This window comes from Vombatus ursinus, unplaced genomic scaffold, assembly GCF_900497805.2.
Source record: "Vombatus ursinus unplaced genomic scaffold, bare-nosed wombat genome assembly UNPS02015175.1, whole genome shotgun sequence".
Taxonomy (NCBI): Eukaryota; Metazoa; Chordata; class Mammalia; order Diprotodontia; family Vombatidae; genus Vombatus; species Vombatus ursinus.
Window position 1 is genome coordinate 9,265,265 of NW_020954953.1, and position 19,389 is coordinate 9,284,653.

The window sequence follows — 19,389 nt, forward strand, 5'->3', positions numbered from 1 at the left end:
TTTACACAGATGTGGAATAGTTGACCAAAATGAAACAGCTCTTTAGGTCCTTGTCTTCCTCCTGTTTTACATGGGAAGTGGAGGCTTAAGATGACAGTATAACCTGAGATATCTGTACTCTGTTTCCAGTATCTTAAGAAATGACTCTCGTTAAAGCTTCTGCTTAGAAATGAATACTTCTCTTTGCACTGTAGCTTTATAAAAGTGTTGAATAAGTAGAGAAGACTGTGAGAGAGTCTGATGGTGGACTTTATTCCTTTTCTACCAGAGAAACACTTGTTACCCTGGCAAAAGGGAGAATTGAGCATGGTTCTTAGTAACCTTTGTCCCTAAACTGCATTTCAGTATTGAACTCAATGTTTATGGGGAAGTTAATGTTTTTGTAGGGATTGGCAAATAAGTAAAGGTAATTTTTCTCCTTAGTTTTATTTCTTTTTTTCTATTATGTTCTTTCAGTGACATTGCAGGAATGCTGTTGAAATCTACTGGAGGATTTTTAGATTGTGGCCTGCAGGAAAGCTGTGCTGAGTTCTGGACTAGTGCTGATGATAGCACTGCTTCAGATGAAATCAGGTCAAGCTGCTGTCTTAACTGTCTTCTTTTTTCAGCTTATTCCCTATTTTGTGTCTCCTTCATGAACATGAAATCTGTTAAACATACTAATTGAGTTAGAATTAACATGAGATAAATTACAATTGTAAATAAACTTTATATTTTCTAGCATTTTATAGTTTTCCAAGATTTTCCATTTATGTAGAAGCTAAAAGTTATTACCATCTCATATACTACCTATGTGACTTAATTTCCCTGGGCCTTAGTTCCCTCATCTGTAAAAATGAGGGGATTGGGCTAAGTGATTTCTGATATCCTTTCCAGCTCTAGATTCCTGGTCCTAGGACCCTCAAGGAGGTATTATATGGTTTGGTTTGGTTTTTGTTCTCATGTTTTATTGTTTATGGTTTGAGGAGACATTTTATTTATTAGTGAACTGGGAGTGTATTAATTGAAAGTAGAGATGTTTTAGTTTAAAGATACACTTACAAAAGAATAGGACTGAAAGGTTAAAGATAAATAGAACTAATTCTGCTTACATATTTTCCTAAGGGAAGAGAAAAGACTGTTGCCTTCTAAAATGTGAAAAAAGCTTTTGGTCTTTTGATTCTCAATATTTATAGGTGGACTGGAGTTAAATAAAGGTCCCATGTGGTTCCTAAAACTTTCAGAGATATGATCTTAAACAAAAGTAAATTTAGAAGGTAATGGTTTTCACTGATGTTTACTAACTTGTGTGAGAAAATACAGTTTTTAAAAAAAGAAAACAATAAGCAAGTTTCATAATGTATCTGTTATTTTACTGCTTTTTACGAGCAGTCTAAATTTATTTTGATGAAAGTAGCATTTGTTTGTGTGTATATATATTTTATTCTCTGGCACATATATTAATTCATAGTAACAGGATTTCAATCAACTTTACAGGAGATCTGTTATAGAGACCAGCAGAGCCCTGAAGGAGCTCTTTCATGAAGCTAGAGAAAGGGCTTCCAAAGCACTTGGCTTTGCTAAAATGTTAAGAAAGGTGAGCTGATGATGGTAATCTAGTTTGGTTTTCATTATTTATATTTTTGTGTGTCTTTAAAGAAAGCATTCAACTCAGTAAAAGTAATTTTCTTTTTAACTGTGACTCTAGGATCTGGAAATAGCAGCAGAATTCATAGTCTCAGCACCAGTGCAAGACCTTCTGGATATGCTGAAATCAAAACACTATGTTAAGGTAAAATTATTTAAAATAGCATCAGTGAAATGTAGACATCACATTGTATTCTGAGAAGTGTCAAACTCAGGTAAGTGCAGCCTGCAAAACTCCTAAGTGCTTCAAACCAAATTAAAATGTAATTGGAATTGTTTAACAAAATAAATATAAATGCAGTACAACATATGTAATGTTAACTTGTGGTTTTCTAAGTCAATACGTGGCCACAGGAATCTGTTCCTATTTGAGTTTGACATAACTAATCTAACAGATGATCATTTATATACAGATCTTGTTTTAAATATGTTAAAATATATTCTCACTTCAAGAACAAGAGAAGTCTTAGTAAATAAATCCAGACATGCCAGAACAAAATAAAACTTAACAAGACCAAACATCTCTCTAGAAGAAATGCAGGATGCTGAATTTAGGGTCAGAAGACCTATGTTCAGATTATACTTCTACCATTTACTTTTTGAAGGTGGACAGTTCATTTAAGCTCTCTGAGTCTCAGTTGTTTGATCTGTAGAATTAAAAGATTGGACTAGATGACCTGTCTCTAAGTTGCCCTTACACCGCTAAATCTATGATCTATGGTCTTTTATATCAGTCACATCTTTCAGAGGGAATCATAGATAGATAGATGATATATAGAGATATATGAGAGAGAGAGGGAGAGAGAGAGAGAGGAGTGTAATCCTGACTCAACTTGCTCTGGGAAGACGATCACTTTTCAGATGTTTGTGAAGAAAGAGAATATATCTGATTCATAGAGATATTATTAGCATAGTTCTCTACACGGTGTTTGTTTTCCTGCCAGAAGCTTTCAGCAAATGTTGATGTGTGAAATCTATGCTCTTCCTTGGGAGGAAGGTTGAAGGTTTTACAGAACATCTCTCTAAGGCACCATCTGTATCAGGACAGCATCATGGATGTACTCTTTCCATTTATACCTGGGTGCATGCATACCTATTCTCATTTCTTCTTTTTCTCTACTAATTGTCAAAACACAGGTTAACTCACAGATAACGTAATGCTAAACAATTAAAAGGCAAAAACCCCCAAACCCACAATTTATTTTCACTTAGGTGGTTTCTTGATATTTCTTTCGTTATTCAGATGTGATTATGGACTTTACGTTTACAAACATAAGTTATACTGTTTTTCAGAGGAACTGTTCTCCTTTAGTGTTTTAATTATCTTTGTATAAATTGCTTAGTAAAGTACCTGGCACATAACGGACCCTGTAGAGATGTTTATTCCTTTTGTTTTTTGTATCACCTTGATTTCTGAATATATCCTTCCCCCTTCCCCTATCTAGTCAACTACTCTTGGTAACAAGGATTTAAGAAGAAAGAAAAAAAATAGTCAATCAAAACTAATCAGCGCATTAACCATGTATGACAGTATATTTATTAGCTGTTCCGAACTTCCATCCCTCCACTTCTACGGTGAAGGGAGGAAGATTCATTTTCTCAATTCTTGGAGAGGGTTAAGGAGACAAACTTGGTCATTCTTTGAGGTTTGGAGACTGGCTGAAACTATCCAGGAAGGGGCCAGGAATGCTGATTGAACAAGTGAAGGGGACAAAGAGCTTGCCCCTTGGGGTTGTCTGTAGTGCCTTTTCCTCACCCAGTCATTTGCATGAGAAAATGGAAGAGACACAGGATTTGAATATTTGAGAACTCCAAACTCCAAGCTGTTTGGTAATCGTTGGGTGCATAACCATTAATAGGTTGATAGTCTAGTCTTAAAATTACTGGGGGAAAAACGAATAATCTGCATAAATTATAGCAAGGTCTCTTAAGAAAGGACCAAAGGCCCCAGACCAGGAAGAGGAATCCAAAGAAAAGACAGAGCTTGAAGGTATCCTGTAGCTGGGAGGATCTTAGTCTTGGTTAAGAAGAAACTTGGGGCTGAAAATCTCAAGAGGCCTCAGTATCCAACTGTCAGGCTGGGACAGACTTGCTTGCTTTCCTGGCTGCTTGTTCCTGGTGTACAGCCAATTGAAGGAGGCTACTCCCACTTGTGTTGGGGGAGGACATAAACTGTCTCTTCTCAGAAACAGTGTGGCTCAATTTTAGGAGATCTGGGCTTGCTCCAAGCAAGCCCTCGTTGCACTCTGAAGGAACAAGATAGGAGTACCTGAGGTGGGCTTTTTGTTGGTGTCCAAGGAATGGTATCTACCTGTCTTTTAGTTCTAAAAGATCTGGAAAAAGGCAGTGGACCTTAAAAAGCAAGCTAGTACTTGTTCTTCCCTTGACAAGAGAGTTGAAGGATTTTATGTGCATCAGAAGCTGTGGATTGTATATGCAGTAAAATAACATTTAAGCATGGGGAAAAAAGGGGAGTCTAGGCCCAACTGTATCAGTGTGATGATATCATTAGGAGACATCACTGATCCTAAGGCATCAAAGGCATGAGTCATCCTTCCATGCCCTGACTACATGTATTACCTACATGTCTTAATCCTCCCCCTCCCCCCACAACATTGGGGTATGTAAGTATCAGGGAAGACTAGCACCTCTGGTGTGAGGGCTGCTTATCCACTCTTGGTGTCCACCTGCCACCCCACTCTCACCTGTGGTTCCAAGAACCTGTAGCACCCCAGTTAACCCACTCGAGTAGAAATAGCATTTTTGTTGGTGCTGTTGTTCAGTCGTTTCAGTTTTGTCAGTCTTGTCCATGGCAGAATGGGAAATACGCAGGATTTGAAGTCAGGGCGTCTAGAGATCAAATCCCAACAGTGCTCATTATTACTTGGGTGATTTTTGGTTCTGTTTCCTCATCTATAAAATAAATATGTTGGATCATGTGACCTGTAAGGGCTTTTCCAGCTCTAAATCTGTGATTCTGTGGTTGTATATTAATAATAATAATAGCAACTAACATTTGCATAGCACTTTCTGTGTGCCAGATACTATGCTAAATACTTTACGGATATCATTTTATTTGATCCTCACAATAGCCCTGGGAGGTAGGTGATATTATTTTCAATATTGTAAAGATGAGGAAACTGAGGCAGACAGGTTAAGTGACTAGGCCAGGATCACATAGGAAGTGTCTGAGGTCAAATCTGAACTCAGGCTTTTCTGACTCAGACTCTTCCCTCCCCCTTGTTCCACCTGACTGTCCCTTCTGTGGAAGGGGTGGCAGAGTCATGTTTTCCTTTGTCAGCCTCAGCTCCTGGGCTTTACCAGCCCTGGCAGATGTTCTTCAAAGACTGTACCATACTTATTTACTATTTCCTGCCTTTCTCTACAGGTCTTTTTAAAAATACAGCAAACTACCTTTCTTAAAGTTCTTTGCCACCAACATTTCCCCTTTTTATTTGTCTTAATACTGTTTTAAAGTAATTTTTAAAAATTCATTGAACAAACAGTTATTGCTGTTATGTGTAAAGCATTGTGCTAATTTAGACACTGAAGACATCTTATTATGTAAATGCTTTACAATCCTTAAAGCTCTATAAATGCTAGCCGTTATTAATTCTTCAGTGTGTCGTGTAAAATTTATTAGCACACTTAGATTTGAGTACTGTGTAAGCTCAGGGAGTTATGTAATAATAGTATTTGAAATGAAACCGTTGTATTCATGATAATAAAGTATTTCCAACATTGTAGTTTTATTTTCCCTTTTTGGTATCTTTGTCTTTATGGTTACTGTGAAAATTATAATTAAATCCAGTTAGCTCTTGATTAGCCTATAAGATGATTGCATGGTTTATGTAAACTCCACCTTTTTTCTCTTAGTCTGCTTTGCACTTTTAACTTTTGATTATTCCACTCTGCAATAGTCTATAGAAGAGAATCGCACATCTCTGTCTGTTACATAGTCATTGAGTGCCTTACATGTCATACATACAACACTATTTGCTGAATGAACAATATATATCTTTTCAAGAGAGATTATTAGTTAAAATAAAGTTTGGGGATCATCTGTAAATTTCACTTGGCTATACTTCATCAGTCTCTGATCAAAGTACATCATTGGAGAATTAGGAAGATAAAAATTGGTGCTAGCTTATGTTTCAAAAAGAAAATCATGCACCTATGCATATGATACTCAAATTACTACTGAGCTGAGCCTGCATTTGTGCTTAGCCCAAAAGGACAGATATACTAGCACTTCATTTAGATAAGTGAGGATGGAATTAAATACTGTCTTATATTTATAGGCAAAATTAGAAGAAATTATGGGCAGTATACAGAATTAAATTTATGTAGTAAAACCTTGGCTATTCAGAACCCTTGGGCGTCTGAGTAGTTGTGGTTAGCCAAGTTTTCTAGAGTTGTAATGGATTCTGTCGTCATCTTTGGCTGGCATCAGCATGTCTGTTCTTTGCTGTTAATCCTCTGTGTTGTGGTGCCTTTTCTTCTCTACTTTTCTTTATTCTTGTCTCTTCTGTCTCCTTTCATTCTCCCCCCCCCCCCCCTTGTGCTTCTTAGTTTTAGGAGGGGAAAGGTCAGCCTTTTTGTAGACGCCTCTGTTCAGTCAGGGAGTTTCCTTTCCTTCCACATGTTGCAGCTGACCTGACATAACAGAGTAGTTACAATGCTCAGGGCTGCATTTCTTCTTGGCATATGTATTTTTTGCTGGGTATTTAGAAGCATCTTCCCCACCAGAGAGGTTCTGAGGTTATTGATCTGATGACTTCTAAATCCAGAGTCATTTCTATAAGTGTCATATTTCTAAAAATGGCCCTTTCCAGAAGGCTGAGGTTTTATTGTCCTTAAAACAGAAGAGCTATAAAAGTCATACAAATGCTTAAAAGACCAGTCTATTAATAAACACATCCACCTTGAAAACTGAAAGGTTGTTCATAAGGAAGAGGAGGTAGGTAGGTAAAGTGTTACTGTTAGGGAATGAAGGCAAATCAAAAGCACATGTGTGGATGTTTATTTGTGTACACTTAAACATATGTGCATGTATTTATTACATGTAATCAAAATGTGTTTACCCAGGAGAAATCTGTATAGAGAATGATGTGCTATATAAAGTCTTGACATTACAATTCTAAAATTCACTAATTTAAGGTTATGTCTAATTAAATGGTACTTGCTTCTTTAAAGAACTGAGTCAGCAAAAATGTTTTTGTGTTTGTACACACACACATATAACTTACGTGAGATGATGAAATTTCTGTGGTATTACTTTGCTTTGTACTTAATAGTTTGCTCAGTACCTTATTACCTTACCAGTGGTAAACTTAAATGTAGTGGTTTAAAGTCTTTCTTGTGCTGATAAATGTTTAACTCTTTTTAAAAAAAAAACAAAAAAAAAACATGTAGGTAGGACACACTTTATATTTACTCTGTATTATTAACATTTTGTCCATCACTTTCTTAAGTTGAGCCAATCAACAGAACAATAAATCAAGCCCTAATTTGTAGCACTTGCCAGTTTCTGAAATGTAAATTGTGCTCACTGTAAATTTAACAATAGCAACTGGCTCCAGCTCAACCCTGGGTAGAGTTATTATGTTCTGTACTTGGGGAGTGGTCATTTTCATTATGACTAGCTTCATTATATATTTCATTAAAACAATACCTTGATGTAAATACTAAAAAGAGTTTTGTTGCTGCTACAGAAAGCAAACTTGATATTATCACAAAAAATTCTAAAAATATGTACAGTTAAATATATGGGTAAAGCTAATTAATTTTACATTACATTGACTACCTTCTTTTAGCCTTTTATGTGCATAGTAGTTATTAATGTGATTTAAATTTCAGCATACTTTGGTTTTATAACGGCATCATTTTAAATTTTGTCTGTTAATGACATTTTATCATTGGTAGTCAGGTAGTAAACAGTTATTACATATAATTATTACATGCGCAATTTGTACTTTATTGTGACAAAATTTTTAAAGCCTTTAATGAAGAATGATTTGAATTACAGACCTTGGAATATGAACTATGTTCCGAATACCTGTATCTCAGAAAACAAGGCAACTCAGAAGCTATTAGAATTATTCTCCTAAGGAATATTTTCCCTAATAGTTATCCTTAGGAGGACTCTTTGGAGACATTTTTTATTTAAAGCTAATCTGTTTTCATTTGCAATATATATTCCTGCAAACTGGGTACTATATACATTGTGTTTCTTTATTGAACATTCAAATTCATTTGCTTTCCAGGTACAAATTCCTGGATTGGAAAATTTGCAAGTATTTGTTCCACATACCCTTGCTGGGGAGAAATGTGTTATTTTGCAACTGCTAAATGCAGCTGCAGGAAAGGACTGTTCGAAAGATTCAGATGATGTGTTAATTGACGCTTACTTACTCATGACCAAGCATGGTGATCGAGATCATGACTTAGATGACCACTGGAACACGTGGGAAGGGCCACCTGTCAAAATAGTGCCTCAGGTGGAAACAGTTGACACACTTAGAAGTATGCAGGTATGACAATCTTCAGTGTGTAATTTCTGAAAATATATCTTGATTTTTTGTTGTGCAAAATTGTAGTGTATATGACAGGGAGTAATGTGAGATTAAGTGCAAACAGAGGTGGGTTGGAGTCAAATTTGGGGGGTGGGGCTTGATGATTAGACTAATTGGTTCATATTTCATTTAATAGCCAGTGGGAAATTAGTCACAGTTTCTGAAAGGGAGTTATGCAGTCAGATAATGCACTGGAATAAATACTTTGGCAGGAGTATGAAAGATCAATTATTGAAGGATAAGAGTAGAAGCAGGGAAAACAGTAAGGTAGCTGTTGCTATAATTTAAGCAAGATCTAATAAAACTTGAACTAAGATGGTATTAATAGAAATGGAAAAGAAAGGATGAAAGCAAGAGATGTTTGTGACATAGAATTGACAAGCTTATTGAATGTAGGAAAGGGGAAAGAGTCAAAGATGACACGTGGGTTTCAAGTCTGGGTAACTGGGAGTCTAGCTATACCATCCAAAGAAATGGGAAATTAGGAAAGGAGACTGGTTTTGGAGTAAAGTCAGGAATTCCGCTTTGGGCTTCTTTAATTTGAGGATTTGGTTTAACATAAAGATAAAAATCTGTAGCGGGCTATTGGAGACTTAGAAAATTCACTGAGAAGCATGCTGTGCAGAGGTCAGAGGTAAAGAAAAAAGATCTAGAAGCAATCTATATAGAAGGCATGGGGCATGAATTGCCATTAGGTGAGTACTGAGAGGGAAGAGGATTGAAAGCAGTCTTATGGGGAATGATCTGGCTTAGGAAGTAGAAGAAAGAAGAATAAATAGGGAAGTAGACTGAGAATGGTAAAGAAAGACAAGAGTACTAGGAATGAACAGTGACATAAAAGCCAGGGTAGTGGAGGGTTATATTCAACTATGCTACACATAGCACAGAGGTCAAGGAAATAAAAAACCGAGAAGAAGGCAGTGATCTGGTCATTAGAAGGTTAGAGATTTAAATAGATGGTTGATAATGGAAGGATATTGAGGAAAATAATAGATGGTAAGGAAGTAGAGGTAATGAGTTTAAGCTATTTTTAGAATTTTGGTAATTAAGGAAAAGAGAGGGGGATGATAGCTTGACAGAATCGCAAAGTCAAACAGGATTTTTTGTTTTGGTTTGGCTTTTTGAAGGAAGTTGGAGTATTTTTTTTTTTTTTAAGGTTAGGGAAGGACTGAACTGGGTATGTTTACTGATTAAAGGGAAGGAACTAATAGAGATTGAAGATTCCACTAGAAGAGTGGCCATCTTTGGTGTGTGGCTGAGGTGGGGTGGAGGAGCTGGTTGAGGTACTGAGTGGTTAACATGTTTGATGGAGAGTCAGTATGTGTTTTGAAGTCCCCTAGTATGAGGACAGGAGTTGGGAAAGAGAGAAAAATTTTGAGCCATGTACCAAACGTTAAAGCAGGAAGGAGAGCGACTTGGAGGTCTGTAGACAACATCTACCAGGTCATTTATCTATGCTCAGCAGTTTATCTCTGACTTTCCCTTGGATTTGCCCCTTGGAATGGGAACTTTGGGTTGTGTTGAAGAGCCTAAAGACTTTTATTTGTGATTATCAATTGCATTGTGGGTGTATTCGTGAGAAAAGAAATTAATTTATTAATTACGTCTAGATAGAATGTGTGTAAGTTGGACTGATATCTAGGAAATTGGAATAGTTAGAAATTATTGAAGAAGCACCATGATGTAGTGGAAAAACACTTGACTTGATATCCAGAGACTGGGTTAGAATCCTACCTCTGGTATTTATTGACTTTATTTTGGTCAGTTCACTTAATCTAAATATCAGTTTCCTTATCTATAAAATAAGATTCATACGGTAGGTATGAATGGGTTTCAACATATAACCAATAAGGAACTCTGAAGAAGAATACCAAGAAAAAGTTATCAAGGAATTGTATCATAGGAAGATGAGATGGACTGTGAGAGTGAGGGATAACAAGACAGCTGTGGTACCCTTGTGATGTCAGGAGAAAATAATGGGGTGGATTCTCCATGTCACATGTGTGGGAGCATATGGACAAGAGTCTCACAGGATAGGCAGGCATAGATAGATTGCAATCTGTTTCCTTGGAGAGGATGTAAAAGTCCATGAGATCATAGATCCATTCACATATTACTTACCTTGCAGTGTTATGAGGAAAATACTTTGTAACCATCGTAATTTAGTTCATTAACTTATTTAAATGTACACATGTTGTTTTCTTTCCTCTGGTAGTAATGGTTTGCCCTGGAATTTTGGAAGTGGGAAATGTGTCAATGTCTTCTCGTGTACTAAATTTGATTTTATATTCCTAGGTTGAAAATCTACTCTTAGTAGTCATGCAGTCTGCCCATCTTGTGAGCCAGAGAAAAGCTTTCCAGCAGTCCATTGAAGGACTTGTGACTTTGCACCAAGAACAAACCTCTAGTCAGCCTGTCATCGCCAGAGCTTTGCAGCAGCTAAAGGTGCTTGCACCTTTCTCTTGTCTGACATCCCTGATTCTTGAAATGTTATGGGAGAGCTGGTATGGTTTAGAACAGGGGTGGGGGACCTTTGCAGCCCTTTGACCAAATCCAAACCTCACAGAACAGATCCCCTTAATAAAAGGATTTGGATTCACATGGCCTCAAGGCTGCAGGTTCTCCACCTCTGGTTTAGAGATTTGTAGTACCAATGAATGAATGAATTCATGAATTAAAAAAAAAATTATCAAGTATTAACTTTATGCCAAGCACTGGGAGATATAAGATTATGAGACAGTTCCTATCTTTAAGGAGTGTGTACTCTTATCAGAAGAGACTAAAGGAGTGAGGGTTAGGGAAAGGTTTTTTTGGAAGCAATAGTGTTCAAGGGCAAGAGGTGGAAAGTGGGGGCTGAGGGAAACAAATGGGGGACTGTGCATGACAAATAGCATGGCAGAAAAAATGATGGTGCAGTGTGGTGCTCAGAACCACCTGGATATGGCCATCTGTCAGTCAAGAACCTTGATTTTTTTTTCTGTGGGTCTCTCACCAAATTTTTACCATTTGTGTATACATATAGTATAAAAATGCAAAAGATGAAACAAAATTCCTATTCTCAAGGAGCCTTACGTTACCATAGAATTATACAATTTTAGTTGTGTAAGAAACCTTAGAAATTATTTAGTACATCCTCATTTACAGGTGTGGAACCTAACACCCAAAAAGGTTAAATTGATTGCCTGATGTTACACAACACAGCTAGTCAGTCAGCTAGCACTTACTAACTAGAGGCACTATACTAAGCACTGGGGATACAAAGAAAGGGAAAAACAACTAAACAAAAAGCCCAGTCCCTGCACTCGAGCAGTGCACAGTGTAATGGAAGTGCCGACAGACAAGGTCGAGACAGGATAAATTGGGACTTGTCACAGTGTAATCGCTCTAAGATTCGGTAGGACTGGGAAAGGCTCCTTGTAGAAGGCAGAGAGACTTGAAGGAAGCCAGGAGGTGGAGACGGGGAGGGAAAGGGATGCCAGGGAGGGGAGGACAGCCAGTGACACAGAGTCAGAGTCTCCAGAGTCAGGAGATGGCATGTCCTGTGTGAGGAGGCCAGTGACACAGGAATTAATGTGGAATTAGAGGATGCTGGGGTGACTGCAAAACAGACTCTGGCCAGCTCTGGATGACCAGAGACTCTGGGTGCCAGCATCACCGTGGGTGGCACAAGCAGAGCAGGCCTTGACAGTCAGACTGGGCAAGAAGCCAAGTCTCCCAGTCTAAAATACTCAACGGTACACTAATATATAATGTTTACTGGAGGAGCAACAAAATCATTGCCTCGATGGTCTTTTATTCATTGCTTTAACCACTTTTTGTGTTTTATATACACACACACACACAGAATATCTAAATATTGACACCCCTTGGTTTGAAAGGTGAGAAGTCAAGTAATGTCCCTAAAATACTGAACTCCAAAGTCATAGTCCTAGGTTCAGCTGTGTGACTGTGGATGGGACACCCAGCCTCTCTGAGCTTCTATTTCTTCATCTGCAGAATGGGGATAATATTACTTCTAGTACCTACCCCACAGGGATGTTATGTGACTCCAGTGAGAACATGTTCAGTAAAAGCACTGCGTCCACTACAGTGGTAAACAAATGTCACTCGTTGTTATTGGTATGTGTGAAGTTCCTTAAAGAGGAAAAAGAAGGTTCTGGATAGGTGGATGGAAACCCTACCTCAAACCCTAGGGACAGCTGGACGAAGGATGCTGAAACTGTGGGGTTGGGAGGACCACAACAGCATCCCCTTGTCTGCTAGTTTCTTTTCTAGTGAAACCCAAGGGCTTATTGCTACGAATTTTCCTTTCCATAAGAAATCAGTCTCACTCTGGGAGTGGCCTTCTGTCGGCCCCTGCCTTTTCCCCCTTTTATTACTTCCACTGCCCTGCACCTGTATCCACCTGTGTCCTTACCAGTCCGGCCATATCCCTGCCACCACCCTCAATAAACTCCCTGTTACCTCCAGGGTCAAGTGTAAAATGTAGTCTGTCATTTACAGTCTCTCACACCCTTGTGCCATAATGTCCTTTCAGTTTTCTTAGGCCTTATGGCCCTCCATTTACTTTATCATGCAGCAGCACCTGCCTTCTTGCTATGTCCCTTTTCACCGGCTGTTTCTGTTCCCCATGCCTGGTGACCTCATTTCTCACCTCTGCCTCCCAGCTTCCCTGGCTTCTTCCCTGACTCAGCTCAAATCCCACCTTTGGCAGGAGGTGTTTCTCACGCTCTTTGTACCTGTGACCCCTTCTTGGCGTCTGAGGTCACCTTGCATCTGCCCTCAATTCATATTAAAACAGTAATAATGATAGCTAATACTAATATAGTACTTAAAAGTTTGTAAAGTACTTTTATAAATAGTCCCTCATTTTATCTTTACAATACCTGGGAGGTAGGTGCTGTTATTCTCCCCATTTTACAGTTGAAGAAACTGAGGAAGATAGCTTTTTAGTAACTTGCCCAGGGTCATCTAGCTCTAGTAAATGTCTGAGGCCGGATTTGAACTCAAGTCCTAACTCCTGGACCATATATACTTTGTCTTCTATCTACCTAAATGTTTGCATGTTGTCACCTCCATTAGAATGTGAGCTCTTTGAGGGGAGGGCCTTTTTTTTTTGTTTGTTTTGTTTTTTCTTTTTATCTCCAGCACTTAGCACATAGTATGCCATTAATATAAACTTGTTGACTGGCCAATTGACTGATCAGGATAGCTTTGGATGAACTTGCTTCTCCTCAGAATTTAGATTCCTAAATTTTCATTGTTAAGAGATGGAGGAGACCTTAGAGATAGTCTTGTCCAGCCCCCTCCTCTTAACAGATTTATTTGTGTGTTTATTTGTTTGCTTGTTTTTTATTTATTTATTCACTATTTATCTATCTATCTATCTGTCTGTCTATCTATCTATCTATCTATCTATCTATCTATCTATCTATGTATTTATTTAGCAAGGCAGTTGGGGTTAAGTGACTTGCCCAGGGTCACACAGCTAGTGAGTGTTATGTGTCTGAGATCAGATTTGAACTCAGGTCCTCCTGACTCCAGGGCTGGTGTTCTATCTACTTCGCCACCTAGCTGCCCCTTTTTAATTTTTATTTATTTATTTATGCTCTTACAGATTTAAACAAAAACAATAAAAAACAAACAAACAAACAAACTCTGAGGTCCAGAATGCTGATTGGTAATGTCCAATGTCACATTAGAAGCAGCTAGATGACTTGGTGGATAATGCTGTAGCCCTGGAGTCGGGGAGACCTGAGTTTGACCTCAGACAAATTAACTGTTCTACGAGGCAAGTCCCTTAAGGGCAGTCTACCTCAGTTTGCTTAACTGTGAAATGGGAATAATAGTGCCTACCTTATAGGGTTGTTGTGAGGCTCAAATGAGATATTCGTAAAGTGCCTTAGCACAGTGGCACCTAGTAGGTGCGTATTCCCTCCCTCCCACCTTGCTAATTAAGGAACCCAAACGAGGGCCTGGGAACCCCAGATAGTGGTCACTATTAAAAAACTAATCTCTTCTTATTTAAACTCATTAACTAAAGGTTTCTGTACCTTAACATTAGGTGCTGTGGGTTAAGTTTAAAATTCTTCTATATATTTATCTATTACAAGGAATTTTTTCAGTGGGATAAGCTCATACGAAAGGATAAACACAGCATTTTGGATTCTAAAACATTCATTTTTCCATTCTAAAAGTTTAATAGTAAAGCAGAGGAACTATACTTGCCACTGTTAAAACTGTTCACATACTCATCACAGCATTTTAAGATATGATAGTTGGAAGGTATGGGGAAGAAGTCCATCTATCTTTTGTTTCTTCCATTCCACCTGTCGTTTGCTCCAGTTACAGATAATAGAGGAAAGATCTACCACAGGATGTTGGTATGTTGGATGTTTATGGTAAATAGAAAGATTAAATGAATATCATTTGTAAACAAGTGTGTCCTTTCTTGAGAAGGGTATTAAATGTGAGACATTGCTATGATTATTCCAGATTTATTTTAGAATATACCTTCAGTGTCTTAACTAAGTGCCTCTGCCAGGCCATGTATCCCCTCCTCCTCCATCCACCAACTATATTTATCTTCCATTAACATCACCTTTCCATTCTATATCCATGTTACTTGGCATAGCACCTCCTACTTTAAAGACTTTTCCAGTGTAGAACAGCACATATTTCTTTCTTCCAGTCATATCAAGGGCTTCTTTTCCAGAAGCCTTTCTATGTGAACTATTCCATTTTTAATCCCTTTTTCAGCACACTAAACATAAAAGTATAGCTCAATTTTTTAAAAAAGACTTTTCATTGAATCTTTTTTTTTTTTGTCTAGGCAATGGGGTTAAGTGACTTATCCAGGGTCACACAGCTAGTAAGTGTCAAGTGTCTGAGTTCAGATTTGAACTCAGGTCCTCCTGACTCCAGGGCCGGTGCTCTATCCACTGCGTCTCCTAGCTGCCCCATTGTCTCTCTTCTTGCCTAAGGAATAAAATCTAGGTTCCTATAAATCACCGTGGTCCTCTATAGGGTGATTCATTTTTTTAAAAACAGACTGGAAGGGGCAGTTAAGTGGTGCGGTGGATAGAGCTCTGACCCTGGAGTCAGGAGGACCTGAGTTCAAATCTGACCTCAGATACTTGACACTTAACCTAGCTGTGTGACCTTGGGCAAGTCATTTAACCTCATTGCCTAGCCCCTCCAAAAAAAATTTAAAAAGGACTGGGAAAACCTAAAGTTTTAACTAAGTTAATGAAAATGAGCTGATTCTGGCAAGTTTTATTAAACATTATTATCTAGAGTAGATTTTATTGATCTAATTGAATACAGATTTTCTGGAGTTAAGATACATCCTGTTACTCTACTTGTATTTTTAATAAGAGAATAATCAAATTTTCTAACATAATTTTCCCCAGTTGCCATCTTGTTTTGAATGATAACATATGAATGAGCATCTCCATGAAAATGAAGGAAATTATATGTTAAGGTTAAATTAGTATTGTGTGGGTCACCTCGTTCTCCATTTGGGTTTTTTAGGATGATGCATTGCAGCTCTGCAACAAAATAAGTGATGCCATTGACCAAGTGGACCACATCTTCGCATCAGAATTTGATCCTGAAGTTGATGAGTCAGAGTCGGCCACTTTGCAGCAGTACTATCGTGAAGCCATGATTCAGGGCTACAATTTTGGTTTTGAGGTAAATGCAGGAAAATAAGACTGGCACCTGGGGGGAAAGCTCAAAACTTATTGTAGCTGAAATATTCTAAAATTTAATGTATAGTCAACCTGAAACTTGGTTTTAAATTCTTACTTGCTTTGAGTAAATAGCTGAAACCTTTGTGTCCTTGACTTTTTTTTCTTCTTCTTCTTTTCATAAACGGGCAGGAGTTGGGAAAGAAGAGGGGAATAAGATTTCTTTGCCAAAAATATTTTATGTCTTGAGGAGATAATCTGAATTTTCTTTGGAAGTGGTCCACTTTCCTAGACGTACAGAATATTCTTTTAATTTTATTGGATTAGTTTGAACATTTTATATAACTTATTCATAATTCATATAACTAAAATTCATACCATTTACATTTTTAGGTTATCGAATACTCTGGCGGGTGTTTACATTATGTAGTAAAAATACTACCTTAGTTGAATAATTTTTACTTCTAAGTGATACAGATAATCCGTCAATGCAACTTTTGATATCATTGTTCATCACAGAACAGATTCATGGTATAATGGATAAGAAAGCTGGTTTTGGAGCCAAGAAAACCGGAGTTTAAGCCCTACCTCAGACATAAACTGTCTCTGGGATCTTGGGCAAGTTCCATGACCACTTAGTGCTGTAAACACTTTCATGTTTCTAAGACTACAGTTTGCAGATAAGATGCCATAGGTAGAGGGGACTTTCCTAAATCAGTGAAATAAGAGGTGTCTAGTAGCTGTCCCTGGTCATCATAATTCTCCCTAACCCCATTATGGATACCCTTTCCTAGAAATTCTCTATTTTTTTTTTTTAAATGTGACACACACACACACACACACACATATTTTATGAGAAAATAATTTGTAATTTGTTAGTCTCCATAATACTCTTAAGACTGTCTTATGTTTTAAAATATATAAATTATTGAAGAATATAGATTTATAGACTTAGAAGCTGCCTTAGTAATGATATAGTCAAATGAGATAACATGCAAAAGTGCCTTGTAAACTTCAAAGCACTAAACAAATTCTATCATCATTCCATTATTTTTTAGAGGAGGAAACTGATACCCAGGGAGGTTAGTTGATGTCCCCAGTTTACATACCGATAAATAGCACACATGGCCATTGAGCCCACAATCTCTGAATCTGAATCTGAAATAATGTGAAATTGATGAAACATGCTGGACTTGGAGTCAGGAAAGAATTGGTTTCAAATTCTGCATGTGACAATTAATAGCTGTGTAGCGATGGACAAATCACTTAACTTCTCTGCACTCAATTATGGAGTTATCTTATGTCATTCATTTTCATATACAAAGTATTAAAATGGATTTCATAGATTAGGGAAATAGGATTACTCTTTTCATTTTAAATAAAATTAGTGTTTAAACCAGTGTTGTATGAAGAAAGAGAGGTGGATTTGAAGTCAGACATTCTGACAAATAAGTCTTGGCTCTGCTACTTATTATCTGGATGGCCTTTCACAAATAACCTAATCTCTCTGAACCTCAGTTTCCATATCTGTAAAAGAAAGATATTTATTTTGTACTATGGACTTCACATAGTTTTTGTGAGGAATGTTTTTTGTAAACCCAAAAGCAATATAATGTGTGTATCAAGTGTGTGTATACACATATATGATTTCATGTATATGCATGTAACTACTACTGTTTTTTCTAACATTTCAGATACTATATAGTGACTATTATTACCAGTCTTGCATTGAAAAAATTATTTATTGTCAAGGTGATTGAGAATAGTCTAGAAGAATCAGGTTACAAGTAGTGTTATAATTTTATACTTGTTGAAATCCTATTGATTTGTAGTATAATTTAACTTTCAGTATCATAAAGAAGTTGTTCGTCTGATGTCTGGAACATTTAGACAGAAGATTGGAGATAAATATATTAGCTTTGCCAGAAAGTGGATGAATTATGTGCTAACTAAATGTGAAAGTGGTCGAGGCACCAGGCCCAGGTAAAGCCCATAGTGGATTTCTTTTGTTTGTGGATCAAATAAGCATATTGTCCAATTCTTAACTATTAAATGAAAATTGTCTACACATGCTGTAGGCATAAAGGAGTCTCTTGTCATGCTGGTATCCTGGCTGTTATAGAGAATGAAGATAGTTTTTGTTTACTTAAAGATTTCATGTTGAAATTATTTTAAAATGTAACTTTTTTGTTCTTTCAAACTTGATTATGAATAAGGATTTTCATATCTTCCCTTGGAAATATTTTCAGAATCTGATAAGATTATTTTTGTGGAGTTCATATTTCCATAAATAAGTTAGAATACCTTTGTATTTCTTAGCTGTTTATTTGTAGTTATTGAATTCTTTTAACAGGTGGGCAACTCAAGGTTTTGATTTTCTGCAAGCCATTGAACCAGGCTTTATTTCAGCGCTTCCTGAAGATGACTTCTTGGTATGAAATTACTGTTTATATAATTTTTAAATTGGTATGGAAGTTAGGTGTTCTTTGAATATACTTCATTTTGGGGGGGGGCTTTGTAACTGGTAATGTCTTACTGTTTTTCTGCGTAATTAAATATAATTGCTCAGTGTTTTATAACAGTGAACTTCATACATATTCAGTATTTGTCTTTTCTCATTTTATGCCAGTTTTGTACCACTGATTAGATTAGGGTTATGGCATATGTATATCCCTTCTAAAACACCAAGTTGCCAATTTCCCTTATAATACTCCAACTGTAGAGATACTTGGTATTTATTGACTACTTTAATGAAGACAAAATTTAGTTGGCTAAGTTTGATATCAATGTTTAATTTCTCGCTGGATATTACATGTTATTGTATTGTTCCTTGAAAATCAAAACAAAGCAAAAACATTAAAAATAAAAATATAGAGAATACTTTGTTCAGAATTAGAATTACGCTATATGAAGAGTCATTTGTGTGTGTATAACAGTGAAATGTATATAAGTATGCAGGCATATAATTACTGAGGTTAATAAAAAAGACTTTCTATAAATATGGAGAACTATATAGTTCCTCTCTTTTGTAATACACATCACAATAGTTAAATTATAATATTTAAAGTGTAATACATTTATCTATAAAAACAATACTTTTATAGGTCTTGATATGCATTGAATTGAAAGAATATTTATTAGGTAGCAAAAATATATTGGTACCTAAAACATGGAGAAATAGGAGACAGAGATTGCATTGCTGAGCTCGATGAGGTTATTTTTTTGAACACCACTAGCACAGACAGTTTATTTTATGGCACTTAAGTTGAAAATAACACATTTTCTCTCTTTTCCTTTGCTTTGGTTTCTAGAGTTTACAAGCTTTGATGAATGAATGCATTGGTCATGTGATAGGAAAACCTCATAGTCCTGTTACAGGTTTGTACCTTGGTAAGATATAGCAGTTAGCGCAGTGGATAGAGTACCGGCCCCGAAGTCTGGAGTACCTGAGTTCAAATCCGGCCTCACATCAGACACTTGACACTTACTAGCTGTGT

General features: G+C 36.9%; 1 protein-coding gene across 6 annotated transcripts in view; it reads left to right on the forward strand.

Moving 5' to 3' along the window:
• LOC114031466 (mitogen-activated protein kinase kinase kinase 4) overlaps positions 1-19,389 on the forward strand; it is a 135,306-nt gene that overhangs the window by 83,822 nt on the left and 32,095 nt on the right. For 3 of the 6 annotated variants that reach the window (XM_027846543.1, XM_027846547.1, XM_027846545.1), the window contains 9 exons: positions 457-573; positions 1,477-1,576; positions 1,688-1,771; positions 7,893-8,159; positions 10,497-10,646; positions 15,735-15,896; positions 17,742-17,875; positions 18,246-18,324; positions 19,204-19,282. In XM_027846543.1, the coding sequence (XP_027702344.1) occupies positions 457-573; positions 1,477-1,576; positions 1,688-1,771; positions 7,893-8,159; positions 10,497-10,646; positions 15,735-15,896; positions 17,742-17,875; positions 18,246-18,324; positions 19,204-19,282 (1,172 nt within the window). The remainder of the gene's footprint in view (positions 1-456; positions 574-1,476; positions 1,577-1,687; positions 1,772-7,892; positions 8,160-10,496; positions 10,647-15,734; positions 15,897-17,741; positions 17,876-18,245; positions 18,325-19,203; positions 19,283-19,389) is intronic. The other 3 variants (XM_027846548.1, XM_027846549.1, XM_027846544.1) reach the window with 1 other exon arrangement.